Source organism: Cheilinus undulatus, linkage group 9, assembly GCF_018320785.1.
Source record: "Cheilinus undulatus linkage group 9, ASM1832078v1, whole genome shotgun sequence".
Taxonomy (NCBI): domain Eukaryota; kingdom Metazoa; phylum Chordata; class Actinopteri; order Labriformes; family Labridae; genus Cheilinus; species Cheilinus undulatus.
In genome coordinates this window covers 20,576,970-20,597,206 of record NC_054873.1, presented here as the reverse complement: position 1 = coordinate 20,597,206, position 20,237 = coordinate 20,576,970, and the positions used below count along the sequence as shown (strand labels likewise).

General features: G+C 37.4%; 1 protein-coding gene across 1 annotated transcript; it reads left to right on the top strand.

Annotated features, from left to right (window-relative positions):
- Nucleotides 1–235: 235 nt before the first annotated feature.
- Nucleotides 236–19,692, top strand: atp8b4 (ATPase phospholipid transporting 8B4). The gene is given in 28 exon segments (XM_041795894.1): nt 236–268; nt 1,571–1,629; nt 3,899–3,957; nt 4,042–4,155; nt 4,227–4,325; nt 4,405–4,466; nt 4,591–4,663; nt 4,911–4,981; nt 5,157–5,236; nt 5,554–5,712; nt 5,811–5,899; nt 6,000–6,196; nt 6,376–6,584; nt 9,099–9,142; nt 9,239–9,413; nt 10,421–10,609; nt 10,827–10,942; nt 12,223–12,387; nt 12,468–12,579; nt 12,660–12,765; nt 13,037–13,178; nt 13,528–13,711; nt 14,171–14,394; nt 14,534–14,617; nt 17,547–17,792; nt 17,875–18,013; nt 18,103–18,233; nt 18,851–19,692. Coding segments are annotated over 27 exon segments (3,618 nt in total). The 5' UTR covers nt 236–268; nt 1,571–1,598; the 3' UTR covers nt 19,169–19,692.
- The last annotated feature ends 545 nt before the right edge of the window (nt 19,693–20,237 follow it).

Here is a 20,237-nt window from a genome sequence, read left to right as displayed (position 1 = left end):
TGCACACACACAACCCTGCCGCACCTTTTAGCACCCGATGTTGGGTGAATCGGTTCAGTCTGCCACTGCAAATGTCTCTCAGTACATCGTGATGCTCCTCCTGCACAAGTGTTAAAGCCATAGCTTCCTTTTTATTCAGGAGTAGGCTCAATGCTACAGGTGATTTCTCGGGATAAAGGTGTAAATACCAGGCGTCTGAAAAATGTAGACCTTAGCCAATGGATGAGAGGATACATGGACGCAACCCAGTTCACCTGTGAGAGGCACGGTAAGAAACCCTTATCTATTTTGGAAATGACTAAAACGACATACCCTTTATTTACTTACTTATCTGTTTATTTATTGGCGATGGGGGTAAGAAACTACATCTACCTTACAGAAAAAAGGGGGCGACTGCTGAATATGATCAAAGTAGATGAGACAATTTTGGGTGCTCCTGAAAAACATGGTAAAAGTTGAGCACTCTTAAAAAAGTAGAAGCTCTTCATGCATGAAAAAATTAACAGTAGGGACTTTCAATTTTAAAAATGGACAAAGAAACAAACTTCAGTTCTCAGAACACACTTTGAAGTTTGAGGAATGAGGAAAAAAGAGTACCTGTCTGCTAATATTTACAACCTTACTGGTTGTAAATATCAGCAGATATGTTCATATTTGCCGGTAATAATTATTTACTTTTAAAGCTAATGGCTGTTGATACTGATACCAAAGTGATAATATTCAGCATCCTTACTTAAATGACCTTCATGTCATCAATTTAACTATCTAATAGTTATTATATAATGTATTTTAAGTGTTTCCATCATCATTCTGACATTTGTCATGCTTGAAGCACCAGGTTTCTCCCCCCTGTTAATGAGCTTGCTTAGGTTTTGCCCTCCCAGCTTTGTATTGCTCACCAGGGATCATTTGCTAAGGAGACAATCACTGGGGGATTCACCTGCTGCTGCAGATAGATCATTAAGAATTGCTTATGTGAACAGAAAGAAACACAACACCAATTTGCTCCGTTGGTTGCCTCAGATGTCTCACCATGGTGCAATGCAATTGTATTCCAAAACTGCATAGGCGATAGTAGTCAAATCTTTAAGTAAGGTATAACAATAGTGCACCTGGCTGTATTTGTATGTCACTTAGTTGATATGAATACATTAAAAGTAAGTGTTCTCAGAAAGCCCTCATTTTATCAATGTCCTTTTTGCTTGTATGAAAAATTTATAGTATATCTACAGTTTTACTGGGAAAATGAGACAGTTCCTTTAGATCTGCCTTTCCAGCAAATTAAAGACAAGGTATGAGAAGATAAAGTTGCAGAAACATGTAATGTATGGGTTGTCAGAGATTGAGGATTTTTAACTTTGATAGGATTCTAGTAAAAAATGAATGCTTGGATTTTCAACTCACTTTATCAATTATCAGTGAAAAAAAAAATTCTGATTCTGATAATCGGCCAAATGCTAAATATCGGCCTCAATATCCAGTCAGGCAGATAATTGGTTGACCCCTAATGGTAAATCTACTAACTTACATTTACTCACATTTACATTTCACTTCTGATTTTGTCTTTCAGGGAAGCTTGTAGGAGGTCCCTGGAGAAGATGACATTCTGGAGAAAAAATGTAAACACTGGTGAGTACTTTTTTCCTGGAGTGTGGCTACGCAAATACACACATTCTTTAATCAAATGTTTAATCAGACATTTACAGACCAAAAGCCTTATTAATATTTCATCATAATAGTAACTGATAGCAGGCCAAGGGCAGTCTGTTGTGTGAGAAGATCTCTCCTGTTGCAGTTCTGTGCATGTGTGCTCTGAATAATTCAACGATGATTTAACCAGGTAGCAAACAACACATCTGAGTGTGTAGCCCTCCAGGCAAGACTCTGTGCTAAAAGTTTTGAACGCTGTGATGGAGAGCTTCTTTGTACTGCTGCTGACTGATATTTATTGTGTTGTTCTAGAGCCAGGGTTGACTGTTTATAAAACGTAACTGAGCATGATAGTAAAATGCATCACATTGATAAATGAGCCATGAGAGGAATGCTGAAAGTTAGGGCATCATCTAACAGCCAGACTATAGTTCTAGTTTCTAAGAAGAAAGTCTTTCCTTTACTTTAAAATTAACAGCAAATTCATGCAATCCAAAAACTCTTTTTTTGAAAAAACACTAGACCAAACTTGAAGTGGAATTCATTTAACAAACAATGTACAAAAAGAACTCTTTAATGTCAAAGTGAAGACAGATTTCTAAGAAGTAATGTCAATGAAATGAAAATACGTAATGTAAAATAAGTGACTGCATAACTATTCATCCTCTTTAAAGTGACTGGACTAGATCAACACAGGTACAGCCAACTTACAATACCGTTACACCACAAAGACAAAAGAACACTCCAAGCAACTCAGAGAGACGGTTAGTGAAAAGTATAGGCCAGGAGAGGGATACAAAAAAATTCCAAGGCACTGAACATCCCTCAGAGTTAAGTTAAATTCATCAATAAAAAATGGAAGGAATATGGCATATGCGTGAATCTGCCTCGATCAGGCTGTCCTCACAAACTTAGTCCCCCCCTGCAAGAAGGAGACTAGGAGAGGCCACCAAGACACCTATGACTATTCTGAAGGAGTTACAAGATGGGAGAGACTCTGCATACAACAACTGTTGCCTGGATTCTTTACCAATCAAAGCTTTATGGGAGAAAAAGCCACTGTTGAAGAAAAACTCATATTAAACTTAGACTAGAATTCACCAAAAGGCATGAGGGAGACCCTATGGTCAAGTGGAAGAAAGTTCTTTGGTCTGATGAGGCCCAGATGGTGCTTTTTGGCCCTCAGACAAGACGTTATGCTTAGCAGACCCCAAACACTGCACCTTTCCCACTGTGAAGCACGGTGGTGGCAGCATCATGCTGTGGGGATGCTTCTCGGCAGCTGGCTCTGGAAGGCTTGTAAAGGTAGAGGGTAAAATGAATGCAGTCAAATACTGGAAAATCCTGGAGGACAATCTTATTCAGTCTGCAAAACAGCTAAAGCTTGGTAGAAGATATCTTTTCCAGCAAGACAATGACCTGAAGCATATAGAGAAAGCTACACAGAAATGGTTTAAAGACAACAGGGTGAATGTTTTGGAGTGGCCAAGTCAAAGCCCAGACCTCACTCCACTGGGCTTGAAAAGGGCTTTTCACACCTGATCACACCCATGCAACCTGACAAAGTTTGAGCAGAGTTGCAAAGAAGAATGGTGTTAAATTGCAGTGTCCAGATGTGCAACCTGACTGAGACCTGTCCACACAGACTCAGTTCTGTAATTGCAGCCAAAGGGGCATCAAATGATACTAACTTAACGGGTGAATATTTATGCAATCACTTATTTTACATTACATGGTTTTATTTAATTGACATTACTTTGTAGTGATATGTTTTTACTTTGACATTAAAGAGGGTTTTTTTGTATTTATTCTCAAGAAAGCCAAATTAAACTGACAATGACTGATTTATAAAGTCAGTAAAAGGGTAAAACATCCAAGGGGTGAATAATGTTTACACAATTTAGCACACAATTTTGTTTGATTCTACAAAGGAATGACTTTTGCATAACTAACCAATGCTGACCCACTGTCCTGCTAATTTGAACCTTTTGTTTTCTACATAGCTGTCATGCATCGTACTCTTTTATGAATATCCATGACCCCTGAATGTTGCATAAATGCAAAAAGGATTTTATATTGACTAAAAAGATGATATCTGCTCATCATTAAGTATTCATTGGCAAAATGTGTATTAGCAGTGCCTTTGAAGTCTATTGACCTTCAGCTGTCTTTAGAAAAATCAAGCAAACATTTTAACAAGACTAAATAACAGATTAACATTTCTTACCAAAATGTGTTTTATGTATAGAGAAGGAACGTCGTGTGAAAGCCAATGCCAGGAACTACAATGATAAGTTCCATTATTCAGTAAGTAACCCAAAATAGTCTCAACAGTATATACCCCAAAATAATTTGCTTTATTTTTTAATCACTTCTAATTTATTTCATCAGGACAACCACATCAAAACCTCAAAGTACAACCTCTTCACCTTCCTGCCTCTCAACTTGTTTGAGCAGTTCCAGAGAGTGGCCAATGCTTACTTCTTAGTACTGCTAATACTTCAGGTACAATAAATATCTGCTGTTATACTCCACTAATGTGAAATCAGTGTTTTAACTGCTTCTTTCTTACATAGGTAATTCCAGCAATTTCCTCTTTGTCCTGGTTCACAACCATTGTGCCTTTGGTGTTAGTGCTGGTCATCACAGCAGTAAAGGATGCAACAGATGACTATGTAAGTTCTCTCTTTGCAGCTCTGCTTAATCATCTTCTTTTTATTCAAAATGGTTACATTGTTGCCCCTTTTTTATCAGTTCAGACATAAAAGTGACCAGCAAGTCAACAACCGCCTGTCTCAGGTTGTCAGCAGGGGAAGGTACTTGATCACTTTCATCATGACTTCCTTTTATAGTACAGCTGAAAAGCCAAATCACATCAACACTTTTTCATGCTCTGCTGAAAGAATTAAATCAATTTTAAGCATGATTTTCATTTCAAAGTCTGCAGAATGAGAAATGGATGAACATCCAAGTAGGGGATATCATCAGAATAGAGAACAATCAGTCTGTCGCCGTGAGTACAGTGCATGCCCTTTGTGCTGGTGTTACATGAAGAAGTGAATGTCTTTTTCATTTCTTTGTTGCTCTTATTAAAGAATTCTCATTTCCAAATCTAATTTCAGACGTTAAGACAGAATGAAAGTAGCATAGATTAAGTTTTATTACAGATTTGTTTTTGGAGATTCAGTGGGCGTTATGTTCTCCTGCAGGTCCAGTGTTGTTTCCTCTCTGATGAGTGTTTCTAATTGGTTTATATACAGGCAGACGTCCTCCTTCTCTGTAGCAGTGAGCCATATGGACTGTGTTATATTGAGACTGCAGAGCTGGATGGGTAAGTGTTACATTAGCTACAATAAGGAAAACCAGATACACTGTAATCGCTCATAGAAATGCATATAAAAACCTGTAGTCAGTTTTTCGTTATATTTTTGGCAAAAACTTTACGGAAGAATAAAGTGTGAAACATGTTACCTGTATGATATGATTTAAGACCTTTATTCCCACAGAGAGACAAATTTGAAGGTTCGCCAGGCTCTGACTGTCACCTCAAAAATGGGAGATATTTCTAGACTAATGGATTTTGATGGTGAGATGACACCCTGGGTTTTGCGTTTTTTTCTGTTTGAATCTGAAATCCAATTTCAAGAAGTTTTCTTAACGTGAATTGAAAAATATTTCCAAAGAACATGGCTTTCCTCAAGGACTGTTTATAAGTTATGGTGCAGATTTAGTGGAACAGTCATGTAAGCAGTAACTCAAGTCTTGTAACTCAAAACTAGTGTTACTTTTTCTAAACTAATCCTTCAAATCCAGTTTGGGGTCAAATTCCATCCATCCATCCATCCATCCATCCATCCAACTTTTTCATGATTTGTTTTGCTTGTTTTTACTTTTGATTTTTAGGTGAAGTGATCTGTGAGCCACCAAACAACCGACTGGATAAGTTTATAGGAACTCTGTTGTTGAAGAACGACAAATACCCTCTAGATAATGAAAAAATGCTGTTGCGTGGCTGTGTACTCAGAAACACTGAGTGGTGCTTTGGGATGGTCATATATGCTGGTAGGAGCTCTGATTTTGTTTCTACCACATTGATTACAATCATTTCCTTTGACTGACTCATAAAACTGTCCTGTTAAGATTTTTTACCCCTCTAACAGGACTACAAACCAAACTGATGCAGAACTGTGGGAAGACTAGATTTAAAAGAACAAGTATTGACAAGCTCATGAACACATTGGTATTATGGGTAAGAATGAGATGTAAGATATTTAAGTAAGAGATTTACTGCCCACTGTTTTTAAAAACATTCCTAAGAATTGTACATGAAGTGGTGATCTGTGTTTCAGATCTTCACTTTCCTCATTTGCATGGGACTCACTTTAGCTGTAATAAACACCTGCTGGGAGCACTGGATCGGCATAAAATTCCAGGTATTTCTGCCCCCGGATGAGATTCAGAACAGTGCTGTTTTCTCCGGGTTCCTTGCCTTCTGGTCCTACATTATCATCCTTAACACAGTGGTGCCCATTTCACTGTATGTCAGGTAATGACCACAGACATTTAGTGCTGTTCCTAGTGTTTGTTTGCTCTGCATAACTCTAAAATGTCCTTCCTGTATTCCATACGCAGTAAAAAAATCAGACATTTCATCAAATGTTGGATGTGATCTCCCATTTAAATGTGTAGACTGAAGTATAAATGCACTTTTAAACTCCTTTCCAGTGTGGAGGTTCTACGGCTCGGTCACAGTTATTTCATTAACTGGGACCTGAAGATGTACTGCAGGAAGACAGAGACACCAGCGGAGGCTCGCACCACCACCCTGAACGAGGAGCTGGGTCAGGTGGAGTTCATCTTCTCTGATAAAACAGGCACCCTTACCCAGAACATCATGGTGTTCAGCAAGTGCTCCATCAATGGACACATGTATGGTATGAAGCTTTTTGTGTACACTTGTTAAAACTGTGGGATAAATATAATCTTCTTCTTAAGTGAGCATCTTCTAACATATATATATGTATGTGTGTATATATATATATATATATATGTATATACACATTCTCACTAAGTTGAAAAATTATTTCCACAAATTTGGTTTGACAAATTAGCATGAAATATTTAAAAAACAGACTTTTGATGCATTACAACCACATTTATACTTCTCTTTATAAAGGCTACAACATAGTTGACATTCACTGTTATTTATTTGATCTATTTTTATTAAGTCTTTATTCAGCCATGTTTTTCCCATTGCATGTGAAGGTCATTTTAACTCGGGAGACCTTGCCAAGAATAGCAGCCACATGCAGTTTCACCAAGAAAACAACTCATACAATAGATTTCAGAAATGTTAAAGTGATCTGCTAAAACACCAGCACACAGACGGCCCGGACTCATAAGATTTCACAGAGGATTTAATGATTTTCATGCCTGTAATAACAATGCTCTCCAATCCTGTTACCTTTGTCCAGTTCCATAATAATAAAGATAAGATTAATCTGACATAATCAGTTATAAAAGATACCTGCGTGCCAAATTTACTGTAAAAACAAACTACAGTCATTTGAGTAACAGATAAGTAGGAAAGTAATGGCACTGATATTTAAAAGCCGTAAAATGCACATTACACATGATAATGACCATTTGATAGCATTTGATGAAAAACTAATTATAAATAATAAAAATGAAAGGAGACTGTTCACATGATAGTGAAAGTAATTTTAAATAATGGAGTTACTGTGAAGAAGAATAGATGGATCACTAATGTTTCACATGGTCTGTGAAATCACTTACTTTTCATGAATTGACTTCAGCTGCAAACACTGCAAACCCAATCAGAACTATTTGGTAAGCTTTTCCATGATAGCTGGGGAATTCTTAGTTTAAATGTTGTTTATATTGTGTCTCATAAAAAAAAACTATGTTTAAACCCTGTAATTCTTCATTCTGTTATTTATTTATAGATTTAATTTCTTTATGAACATTGCCTTAAAGAAAATTGATCTAAGAAACAGAGATAGAAGCCCTAAGTAAACTTTCATGCATACATTTTATTTAGTTTTCCCTTCCTGTGATAAATAATCCCTTTTGGATGTTTAGATCTCATCATTATAACCTTTTTATCTTGGGATAACGATACTAGAGGTCCTGTGAAAACCAGTTTAGTTTCAGATGCTTTCTTGAGGATTTCTCAGACTTTGTATAAATGTACACTCTGATGCAAGGATCTGCAGACCTCAGATCTGTCGTCTTCAGCCAGACTATCTTGGACTTTTTAGGTCAAAGGACACTGGGGCTCAATGCTCATCCCTTGCTCGTGAACGTACTATGTGGAGGGTGCTTTAAGAAATTTGTGGAATTCACTAGTGGCCCCACGATATGATATTATCAAGATACTTATGCCATGATTAGATATTATTGCAATTTTAAACATTTTGCAATACACACAGTATTGTGATACCATATATTGCGATATATTGCTATCTGTACAATTTTTTTCAACGAGCCTGGTCTTCATTTTTATTGTATTACCACAGTATTTTATTTCCATGCGGCACTCCTTGCAAACCCCATGTGTCATGTCCATGTTGTTCGTGCCCTGCTTGCATTCCGAACACCCTTTCCCTGGTGTTGCCATGTTGGTTGTGCTAACTTCCTCCTGCTGTATTACTGTCACCTCAGCTGACCTCACTGGACACAGGGTGCCAGCAGCATTGGCAAGTGGACAGAGAAGCAACTGATGCTATTTATACAGTATCATAGACTTCAGGTTATATTAGCTATTAATTTGAAAAAAAATCAATGCTTGGCAGAAGATACAATAAGATATATCACTGCGCAAAATATCTCAATAGTATACTGCATCAATTTTTTTCCCTCTCCCCTAATGATTAGGTACAAGCTCAATGTCATTGTGAACTCAAATCTTTCACGCAGAATAATTAAACTTACCTAAACTTGGAATCCAGGGTGAACTGATTAGATTTTAGAAGTCAAAGCTCAAGAAGCTATGTTTTAATTTGACTGCCATACACTTAACTAGCACTGCAATCCAATGTTTATTACACATCATGCATCTACACCATTATGGAAATAGATTTCTACCAATTACACTACCAAAAAAACACTCAGCCCTTCTGCTGGACCCCCACTGTATCTTCAGTGTATGGCAATTAAATATCAGTTACAAATATCAGTTACATTTGAAAGCATAAAGCTACCAGTCAGTAGTTCTAGTTCTCACTGCCTTAAAAAAAGAAAATTTGAAAAAAATTCTCATTGTCTTGGAATAACAAAGCTGGTGTTGCCGCAACAGCGAATTACTTTATCTCAAAGTTTTTTTTGTGATACTGAAATCTTTTTTTTTTTTTTTTGCAATTGAGTAAACAAAGACCTGTCACTGTCTGGATTTTTTTCCAAACTGTTTAAACCAGTGCATTTCACAGGTGACATCTTCAATGAATTTGACCAGAAAGTGGAAATCACAGAAGTAAGATGGCCAAAATAATCATAATTTTTTAAAAATCGGTTGCTTTATAATTTAATATTAATCACTATAACCATGATGTATGTTTTTTTTTCCCAGAAAACTGCCTGTGTGGATTTTTCTTTCAACCCTCTCAGTGACAGAGGGTTCAAGTTTTATGACAGCAGCCTACTTGAAGCCATTAAACTGGAGGACCCTGCAGTGCATGAGTTCTTCAGGCTGCTGGCTCTGTGTCACACTGTCATGCCAGAGGAGAAGACTGAAGGTAAACCGTGCACACAAACCATCTGTGATATAGCAGAATATACCTGTATTTAAATGCACAGTATATTCCCCCACCAGGGGGCTCTTAAACTAAACAAGTAAAATAAACTAGAAAAATGATTAGTAGAGATGTGCTGCTCAGCTCCACCTACATATTTGATAAAAACAATAAGATGCATTTACAACAGTAAACCATACTGTTTGTTTAATGGATGAATTTCACATGATGAGGGAGAAAAGCTGTTTAAAAGTGACCTTCCCGGTTAATGGATTGAGCCACTCCCACAACATTTGGGATTACTACACAAATAACAGGTAAGCAGTTGAGGTTGAAAGAGCCCCTCTTGACTTGTAATTGGGGTCAGGTGGTAAGGGGATGAAGTTTGGCATTAGGGGGGCAGCCTTGGTGATAGAACTGACACCCACTGGCAGCACAAAGCATAAATAAGGACTGGCAGCTTCCAAGGGGAGTTTCCACTTCCTTATTCAGCTGTCCTTTTTTAACCATATTTTAGGGGCTTTTATGCCTTTATTCAAAGAGGAGGAAAAAGGGTAGAGTTGGAAACAGGGATGGGAGAGTGGGGGAAAGACATGCAAAGGAGCTGCAGGCTGAACCCGGGCTGCCAGCTTACATAGGGCACAACCTAACTGCTAGGCCATCTATACCCCTATTCAGCTGATTGACTCTAATATCCAGTACTGGGGGCTGATTAGCCCAGTAGGTATAGCAGACACCTATATACAGTATCTGGAGTTCTAGTTGCACAAATCAGATTCCTGATTCCAATGCTTTTTGGTGCTTGTCAACCCTCTGTCTCGCTACTGATATTTTCTGTCTCTCTTCAGTTGTCCTATCAAAACAGAGGCACAAAGCCCCCAAAACCCTAAAAAAAATAATATCCAGTGTTACCACAACAAATATAAACATGTCCAGTCTGTCATTTTAAAAATGAAGGATTTCTCTGGTTTTGAAAATATTTGAAGTTGGTTCTGATTGATATTTTTGTTCAAATGAAGGAAGTCTGGTGTACCAGGCACAGTCTCCTGATGAGGGCGCTCTTGTCACTGCAGCACGAAACTTTGGCTTTGTCTTCAGAGCACGGACTCCTGAGAGCATCACGCTGTGTGAGATGGGACGAGCTGTCACCTACAGACTGCTGGCCATACTGGACTTCAACAACACACGCAAGAGAATGAGTGTCATTGGTCTGGCCTTCACCTTTAACAGCAGAGTTAATCAGTAGTCCACATGTAGAAAATTAACCACAAGGCATTGTCTTCTGACTCCTTTTGCACACATTTAAAAAGTACATGTTATAGTTAGAAATAAATCTTAATGTTTTGCGATTGATAATCCAGGTACTTGATTGTATCATACTCATATTTGATCAGAAATGTGATGTTTTCTTGTTGTGTTTTCTAGTCAGAAATCCAGAGGGTCAGATTAAACTGTACTGTAAAGGAGCTGACACAATGATCTTTGAGCGTTTGGATCCATCCAGTGAGGACCTCATGTACACTACCTCAGAGCATCTTCATGTGAGTTTCACACGTCAGTAATGACCACCTATGTACTATGTATTAAATAGTTATATTAAGTAATATGACTTTTTCTTTTTTAAGATTTATTTTTGGGCTTTTAATGCCTTCATATTGATAAAGGAGGACAGTGGATAGAGTTGGAAATGGGAGAGAGAGTGAGGAGAGACATGCGGTAAAGGGCCGCAAGCCAGATTTGAACCTGGGCCACCAGAGTACATAGGTAGCACCTTAGACCTCTAGGCCATCTGCGTGCCTGTAATATGACTTCTTCAGTGGATAAAACCTTCAACCTCTCCTCCTTGTTTCCTGTATCACTTTTTTGAACCCCTCCCACCAAATTTTTGCACAAAATATGTAAATCATTTTTTGCTATTGAGGTTATCAGTTCCATTTGGATAGATGTCCCACCTCAGGACCGAAACACTGATAGCACAGCAATGTACAATCAAAACTGGTATATAAGACACACTTTCAGTACCACAATTTACCAATGTGACAAAAAACACGTGTATGAAGTGCTGGGACATGCATTGTCGTGACTGTCACTTCAGCTGGCATCATCATAAATGACCTGACCTGACTAATGAAAATTTGCCCCTAAGCATGTGGTGCTGCAAAAAGTATTTGGTGCCTTGCTGATTTTTTTTTTAAACATTTGTCACACAAATGTTTCAGATGATCAAACTTTTATAGTGAACAAAGATAATCAGAGTAAATACAAAATGCAGTTTTTAAATGAAGATTTCATTTGTAAAGGGAAAAAAGCCCTCCAAACTTACCCGATCCTATGTGAAAAAGTAAAGCTAAAGCATGTGCCATCCTTGGAAGCAGCAACTGTAAACAAGACTTTGCAGGGGTTCACTGACACAGATCAGACTAAAATATGTAGAAAAGATGTTTCATTTAATATACTGGTTTTGACATGCCATGATAAAATTTGATATTTTAACTGGAATTGAATTTAACTTAAATATAATGATAATAAACCAGTCTGAAAAGTACCCCAAACTTTCACATGCATCCGAGACAGTGATGCTTCCCACAGCAGTGGAAGCTAGTAAATGTGCTCTTTTTTTTTTCTTCTTTTTTTTTTTGTAATCCCAAAAATGGGATGCTTTTACTAATGTTGGTATCTGTCCAGAATATGGACAATTAGTTGACTGGATTTCATGTCCTTCACAGGCATAAAAGCTGGATATGACTTTTCCTATTGCAAAATGTTTTAGTGAATTTTAATAGCGTTTTAATCACGAGCATTGTTTATTTTTCTTCTGCAGGAATTCGCAGAAGAAGGGCTCCGAACATTAGCTCTAGCATACAAAGACCTTGATGAAGATTATTTTGATGTTTGGATGAAGAAGCTTCTGTTTGCCAGCACTGTTATCGAGAACCGCGATGATCAGCTGGCTGCACTCTATGAGGAGATCGAGCAGGGCTTAAAGGTAACACTCACCTCTCCCAACTTGTTTAAACCCTCGAAACAAGAACAACCTCTGCAGACTGAATGCTGTCCTGGTTGAAGCTTCTAGGAGCCACAGCCGTCGAGGACAAACTTCAGGAAGGAGTCCCTGAGACTATTGCACGTCTAACTCTGGCCGACATCAAGATCTGGGTCCTCACAGGAGACAAACTAGGTAGCTTCAAAAAGTTTTAGTCCATGAAAATTATACTTTTTACTTGTGAGAAGAGATGTAAACATTGCAAAACATTTCAGAGACAGCGATGAACATCGGCTACTCATGCAACATGCTGCGAGATGACATGAATGAAGTGTTTGTTATTTCTGGAAACACATTGCTGGAGGTGCAGCAGCAGCTCAGGTAACACTGCACTATTCTTCGTTACATTGGGTTAATATTCTGACAAATGAAAATCAAGACATTTAAAACTTAAAACATATGCAGTATTTTATCCAGCAAATTCTGCAGTTGAATACAAGCAGAAAAAATAACTTGTTTTTTGGTTGTTTTCTTTTCCTTTTCTTAAAACTGTATCTAGGTTTTTCAGGAATAACTGACACATTTAAATCAATCAAGAAAGCATTTTGAAAACCCTGAATATGTGTGTTTAAAAGTGTTCCTCTCTCTGTAGGAGTGCTGAAGAGCAGATTCTCAGCCTGAGTCGGGTTTACCCTGCAGAGGACATTGAAAAGAGTAATTTGTGTGCAGAGGATTTTGTATTTGGAGAGGCCATTATTGCAGAATATGCCTTGGTCATCAATGGGCACAGTTTGGTAAGACTTGATAAGTATTTCTCTTTTAATTTTATCATCTTGTTTCTATCTCTGCTCTTATATCAGCTAGATTTAGTTTAACTTCTGTTGTATTTCTTTCTGCTGAGTCATGGATCCCAGTATCTGCTGTTGTGCTCGCTCTGTAATGAGCAGAGAGCTGCTGACAGCTCCAAGCTCTGTTAAAGCTTTTCATTAACATCTTTTTCCTCTCGTATGAACTCAAAGCATGAAGCACATAATCTCAGAGTAGCTACATTAAGCTGTTGCTCAGTGTCTCTGTAGGTGGTCCATCTCAGAACATTTGTGATCGGTTTGTCTAACAGGTGTAATGTTTGTGATCTTCCTGCAGGCTCACGCTCTGGAGCCACAGCTGGAACATGTTCTGCTGACTTTGGCCTGTTTGTGTAAAAGCGTGATCTGCTGCAGGGTCACTCCCCTGCAGAAAGCTCAGGTGGTGGAGCTGGTGAAGAGGCACAGAGGTGCCGTCACTCTGGCCATCGGAGATGGAGCAAATGATGTCAGCATGATCAAGAGTAAGTCTGACGATTAATAAGTTGTCACTAACCCCAACAACTTATGCTTTGCACATCTCCTCACAGGCTCCAGAGCAGTTATTACAGATAGTCCAAGTATCCAAGTAATACAATCACACAAGATAACTCAAGAATCTTAATAAAGTTCATTAAAAGAAATTTAAAGTGAGTGTGAATGAAATACATCTTAATGAATCCATTTATGAGATCCATGTGACACATTCTTTAAACTTTCAGATGTGATTTTTATCACTGAAGTTGGCACGTTTTTGTTTAGTTAAAGAGACACCTAGTGGCAGAAGTAACATACTACACCTTTAACTGAATCCAACTATATTACAGTAAAAATTTATAAACCAAAATGTAAATGTGTGGTGCCCTCAATGTGTTTATACAGTTTCATCAGTGATTTAAAGTTAAGTCATAAAAATGCAGTAACACATTGTGTTTCTTCTTTAGCTGCTCACATCGGTGTTGGTCTCAGTGGTCAGGAGGGGATGCAGGCTGTCTTGGCCTCAGATTACTCCTTTGCTCAGTTTCGTTACCTGCAGCGCCTTCTGCTGGTGCATGGACGCTGGTCTTACGTCCGCATGTGCAACTTCCTGTGCTACTTCTTCTACAAGAACTTTGCCTTCACACTCACTCACGTCTGGTACGCATTCTTCTGTGGCTACTCAGCTCAGGTAAATGAACTTTTTTGTTTGTTTTAGTGACATTTTGTGAACTTTGTCTATTGCACCAGACAAAAGTCTTTAAAAAGCTTGTGTTTAAAAACCTTAACCCTTTTACGCTTTTACTCACACAGTCTGCCTCTTTTAACAGACTGTATATGACCAGTGGTTCATTACACTCTACAATGTAGTCTACACATCTCTACCAGTCCTGGCAGGGGGGCTTTTTGATCAGGTAACACCGTTATTTTTACAGAAATATTAAAGCACAGAGTCATCATTTAAAGCTCTTTATTTTAGTGGTCCCTAATTACCTAGTAATTACCGAGAATTTCAGAGTAATTACATAGTAATTTTATAATTTGATTGATTGTTTGATTTATTTATTGTGTCATGCATAAACAATATGCTGGGTCTAAACAGGCTTACAAGACACCAATATTAATACAAAAAGACTAGAAACCAAAAGTAGAGGCTCAGTAGTGTAATGGACTTATAAAATAAATCACCCTGATGTTTCTTCCAGGCTTTGGCTACAAAAGAGGCTAACATCATCATTGCTCCAGAATATTTCAGGATTTTTAACAAACATGTCACAGAGGTGACCATAATTCATCATAGAAAGTACAAAATAAAAGAAAATGCTCCTCTGGTATTTTTTTTAAACCTGCCAACTTTGAGAGCCAGAGGAAGGATTCCCGTTCTTAACTGAGCAACCTAAGATCTCCGTCTTTTTGTTAGGTTAGCTTTAACATAAAATTCAGTTCCACAGTCATGCTTGATTTGAATATATGTCCTCAATTTAGGTTTAAACAAGACAATTTAACCATTTCTATTCAAATTTAGATAGTAACTTTTTTCTTATTGTGTTAACGCTGCATGGAGTCATAGTAATAACTATAATTATACTGAAATTTCTCAAGAAAGAGGTGGTAGGTACATAGAAAAAAGTATTTTATCAAGTACGTATTGACCTAGTAGTAATGTATTTATTGTCAAGTAATTCCTTCTGGCATTGTTACATAGTCTGTGAGTAATTTCTTAAAAATAAGATGATAATTTTCTATATTAGTTGCTTGATAATTCCCAGGTTATTTATTTATTTTGGCCCACTAAATTAAACTGAGTCCTTCTGAATGACTTTCAAGTAACTTTAAGGTTATCTCTGTATGTCTTCATTCATAATGTGTTAAAAACTTCTTTCATAAATCAGAATTAATTTATAAGTTATTTCTACATATCAGCCCACTCAGTTAAAGTAAGCCCTCCCTCCATTATTCCCAAGTAATCTCTATGTAATTTTTAAAAGGACTTGTGTCAAGTTACATTGAAGGCATGGCGCGCTGGTGGTCGAGTGGTTGGGGTGCGTGCCGTGTGTGCGGGCAACCTGGGTTCGAATCCAGCCCATGGCACTATTTCCTGCATGTCTCTCCCCACTCTCTTCCCTGTTTCCGACTCTATCCACTGTCCTATTGAATAAAGGCAAAAAGGCCAAGGATGGATCTTGAAGTTACACTGAAGGCACAATCCTTTAATGTAATTTGACTTTAGCAGCTTTTATAGAAAAATTATCTTATTATTCAGAAATTACCTGATAAACCACCTTATTACCAGAGAATTGCCATAATATAACTTAATAATCAATACATTATTACATTGTAAATACTTAATATTACCATATTTCAGAATTATTACTTAATAAAATACCTAGTTATTACTAGGTAATTACCATCTTATTCTTGAGAAATATATATCTGCCAAAGCTGGTATTTCACTTTTTTTTTTTTTTTTTTTTTTTTTTTTTTAAGATTTATTTTTGGGCCTTTTCATTAGGGGTGCACCGATCGATCGGCCTAAATTGGAATCAGTGCCGATTTCCTTAATTCTGGGGGATCAGTGATCGCCCAATACTTACATATGAAACCGATCTTATCCAAAGATCTTATCTACCTCTACCTACTAAAATGTGAAAAATGAAAGACTAAAGGAACTGATATAATTTAGTCGTTTGGACAGAAATGCTCTAAACTTTTCATTTATATTTGAGAGAACTACCTCATGTGCAGTTAAAACAACAAGTTTATATTGTTTCACGGGTATTGTTCAGTGTTTTTCAATAAAATAAGATTGGAACATTGAAGGTGTATGCTGTCAGTTATAAAAAAAATATCGGTATTGGCCAAAATCGGAATCAGGTCAGGCTTTTTAAGGATCAGTGATCAGCCAGAAAATTTCAATTGGTGCACCCCTACTTTTCATGTCTTTATTAGATAGAGGAAGGACAGTGAATAGACTTGGAAACATGGAAGTGAGTAGGGAGAGACATGCGGTCAAGGGCCACAGGCCAGATTTGTACCAGGGTACATGGGTAGCACCTTAAACCACTCGCGCCTTAAACCACTCAACCATTTGTGTGCCCAGTATTTCACTTTTTAAGTTAATATCTCCCGTTATTATTGTCATGCTGATAATATTGTGCTTCTCTATTAATTAAAAAAGCATCCTTAGCCTTAATCCTAACTTTACCCTTTTACTCATGTTTTACTATTGAATCAATGAAACATTAAGAGCTGTTTCTATAAATTACATATAAATCAGTTAACAATGCTTTATAAATGATGCGTTAAGTGTGAAGTAATATTTTACTAGTTCTTAATAGTGTGTTATGAAGTGTTTCCTACTTTGGTTTCTAAATTTCTTATTTTTTATTATTTCTGTTTATATTTACAGTTGCAGTTTTCTGAATCTGATTAAAATTCTGACTTTTTTCCCCTCAAGTATTTTAGTCATTATTCATGACAGAACAGTGAATAAAAGAGAAGCCTAATGTGTTGGATACCACCGTATCAGATAGTTTTAGACTGCGGCAGTTTCTGCACAAGCCACATGCATGATAGTCTTTTAAATATCTTAAGTTTAAAAGGAAATTTGCTATTATTTTATGGAGTAACAACTGATAAACTTTTATTTTCAGGTAACCAATTGAATTTTCTAATTAAAATTTTTTTTTAACCCATACAGGTATACTTTGCCAAATTGTTCATTTATCTTATTGGATATCACATCTGCAACTACTGTCAATACTTTTCCCATATTTCATCCTCCTCCCATCACTGTTACTCTCTACATCACATACCTTCATGATGTCCATTTGTTTCTTAAAGGATCTCAGTGACCAGAGCAGTCTGCGTTACCCGAGCCTGTACAAACCAGGCCAGCAGAACCTTCTCTTCAACAAACGCCAGTTTCTTCTCTGCACACTTCAAGGACTTGGCACTTCTTTCCTGCTTTTCTTTATCCCCTATGGAGCCTTCACTGTCATGGTCAAAGAGGATGGCTCCAACATTTCTGACCAACAATCATTTGCTGTTACCATAGCAACGTCTTTAGTCATTGTTGTAAGTGTTCAGGTAAGAGAGACACAAAAAACTGAATGCTGACTTGAAAAACAAATGCTGTACTCATGTAAATGACCCCTGTCTGTGTTCACAGATTGGACTTCATAAACTCTACTGGACAGCTATAAGTCATCTGTTCTTATGGGGCAGTTTGATTGTGTACTTCGCTGTTTTATTTACAATGCACAGCGACGGCATGTTTGGTATCTTCACAAGTAATTTCCCATTTGTGGGTAGGTTTTTCTCAATTCAGAACGTCTTTTAAAAGCTGCATCAATGCCAGAGAAAGGGTCTTTATACATTTGTATTTGTTACTCCCCAGGAACGGCTCGTAGCTGTCTGTCAGAGAAGAATGTGTGGTTGGTTATTCTGCTCACCTCTGTGGTTTGTGTCCTGCCCAGCTTAGTGGTCTGCTTCATGAGTGCTGAGCTTTTTCCAACACTGACAGATAAGGTACAAAAATGCAATGCAAACATAATGAATGTGCACGCTAGAACCATGAATTTTTAAAAATTTACTCTTTTGGTTATATTTCATCCATAGAAAAACAAGTGCTTGTGTGAAACTTTTTTTGTTGATTTAGCGCCCTCTGTTGACAAAGTAGAAAAAAATACCATATAACCCTGCTTTCTATTAACAATCAAATCAGAATTACAATTAGTCTGCATGACCACAACAGGAAAACCTTTTGTTTTCTGTCACATTATTTTTACCCCTATGTTAGGATAACGTTTTAAGCCTCTTTAGGCCAAACTGATTTATTTATTGCACAGAAGTAAGAATGGTGAAGTGGTCTTTGTACCAGAGCTTTAATTTTCTGTCAGTGCTTAAACATAAAACTTCTGTAGACCCCACAGATTTATGCATTTTGTCTTTGATTTGTCTGAACCCCACTTAGGATGGAAGAAGAGTAGCTTATATTAGTTGCACTGTGACCAGCTACTTAAATAAAGTACTCATTTCTCCATTTATACAGAAAGCATGTTGAGGGATAATCCCATATCAGGGTGTGGTACTTTGAGTTAAAAAGGCGTCTAAAGACTGCCTCCATCACTGCTGTATTTCTACAGATTCGACATCTACAGTCCAGACAGAAGGAGGCCCCTCAGGAGCAGAACCTGAAGCGAGTTCGGAGGTCGAGCTCTCACCGCTCTGCATATGCATTCTCCCACCAGCAGGGCTACGGAGAGCTGATCACCTCAGGGAAAAACATGAGGGGTGGGTCTGCTCGCTCTCCCGGAAGGACACCACACAGCACCACCTGGATGGAAAACGTGCTGAAGAGAAAAAATGCAGTCTCCTGCATGTCTGATACAGAGCAGGAGAAATCACAAAGCTACAAGAGAGAAACACAGACTGCAAAACAACAGCACACAAACTTAACTTGATTTTGTGAACTACAGAAACTTTACACAATATTGGATGAAAAATGTGTGTATCTTACAGAAAAAGTCACAAGCCAACTAAAAAATGAGAGAAATTAATGATGAAGGACAACATTGCGTATGCGTTGGAAGTGTTAGATCTGATCCAGATTCAGATTCAAAGCTTTAAATTTTTACATGTTGTTGAAGGCATGCCTTTTTCTAAATACTAAAGAAAATTTGGGACATTTTAGTACCTAAAATACAGTGCCTGAGGCATTTTGGCTGGCTCTTCAATAAATTATTGAACTACATTCAATGGAAGTAAAAGGTTTCAGTATTTTTTTCATATTAATGCCTACATGAAAATACTTATTAATAATGAACAGATTAATGGAATAATCTAACAATGGATTAACACCCACCTCTGACCACTGGAAATGTTTAAACATCTTAGTAAAGTCTTTGCCACAAATATGTTAGGCGCCTGACAACCCCAAAGAAAAGGCCCAGCTCAGTTGTGATTTATTGACAGTACTAATGTATGTGTGCTGGATCAGTAACACTGATGCTAGCATGCATACTGACTAACAGTTACTTCATTTTAGAGCTGAAAAGAGTGTCAAGCTATTATTAGGCCCTTATTTGAAATTATTTGTCACTTTTTAAAACTGTTTAACCACTTTGCTGCATATTTTGCCACATTCTACAACATTTCTGCTACTTTATATACAGTTACATTAAAAACCTCAGACATCCTCAGCTGTGTGTAGTAAATTATGGTGGCATAGCCATAAAATTTTACGTTCTGGAAATAACTTATATTCAAGGTTGACAAAAAATGAGATGTGTTCACTTAAAAATCCAGAATAGCTAGTTCAGCTCTATTTTTTAGTTGATTAAACACATTTTTAGTTTAGGTAAACCGTACTCAGTCATTCTAATTATTTTTTTGCCATTGTACTCAAATCATTTGAAAATCAGTTTTCCCAGAATGCCTTTGGGCACAATTTGCACCATGAGTGAAATTACTAACTCATCAGAAAAGTCCTGTCTGTGGGAAGTAATTTCCATCCAACTGTCGCTGGTACAT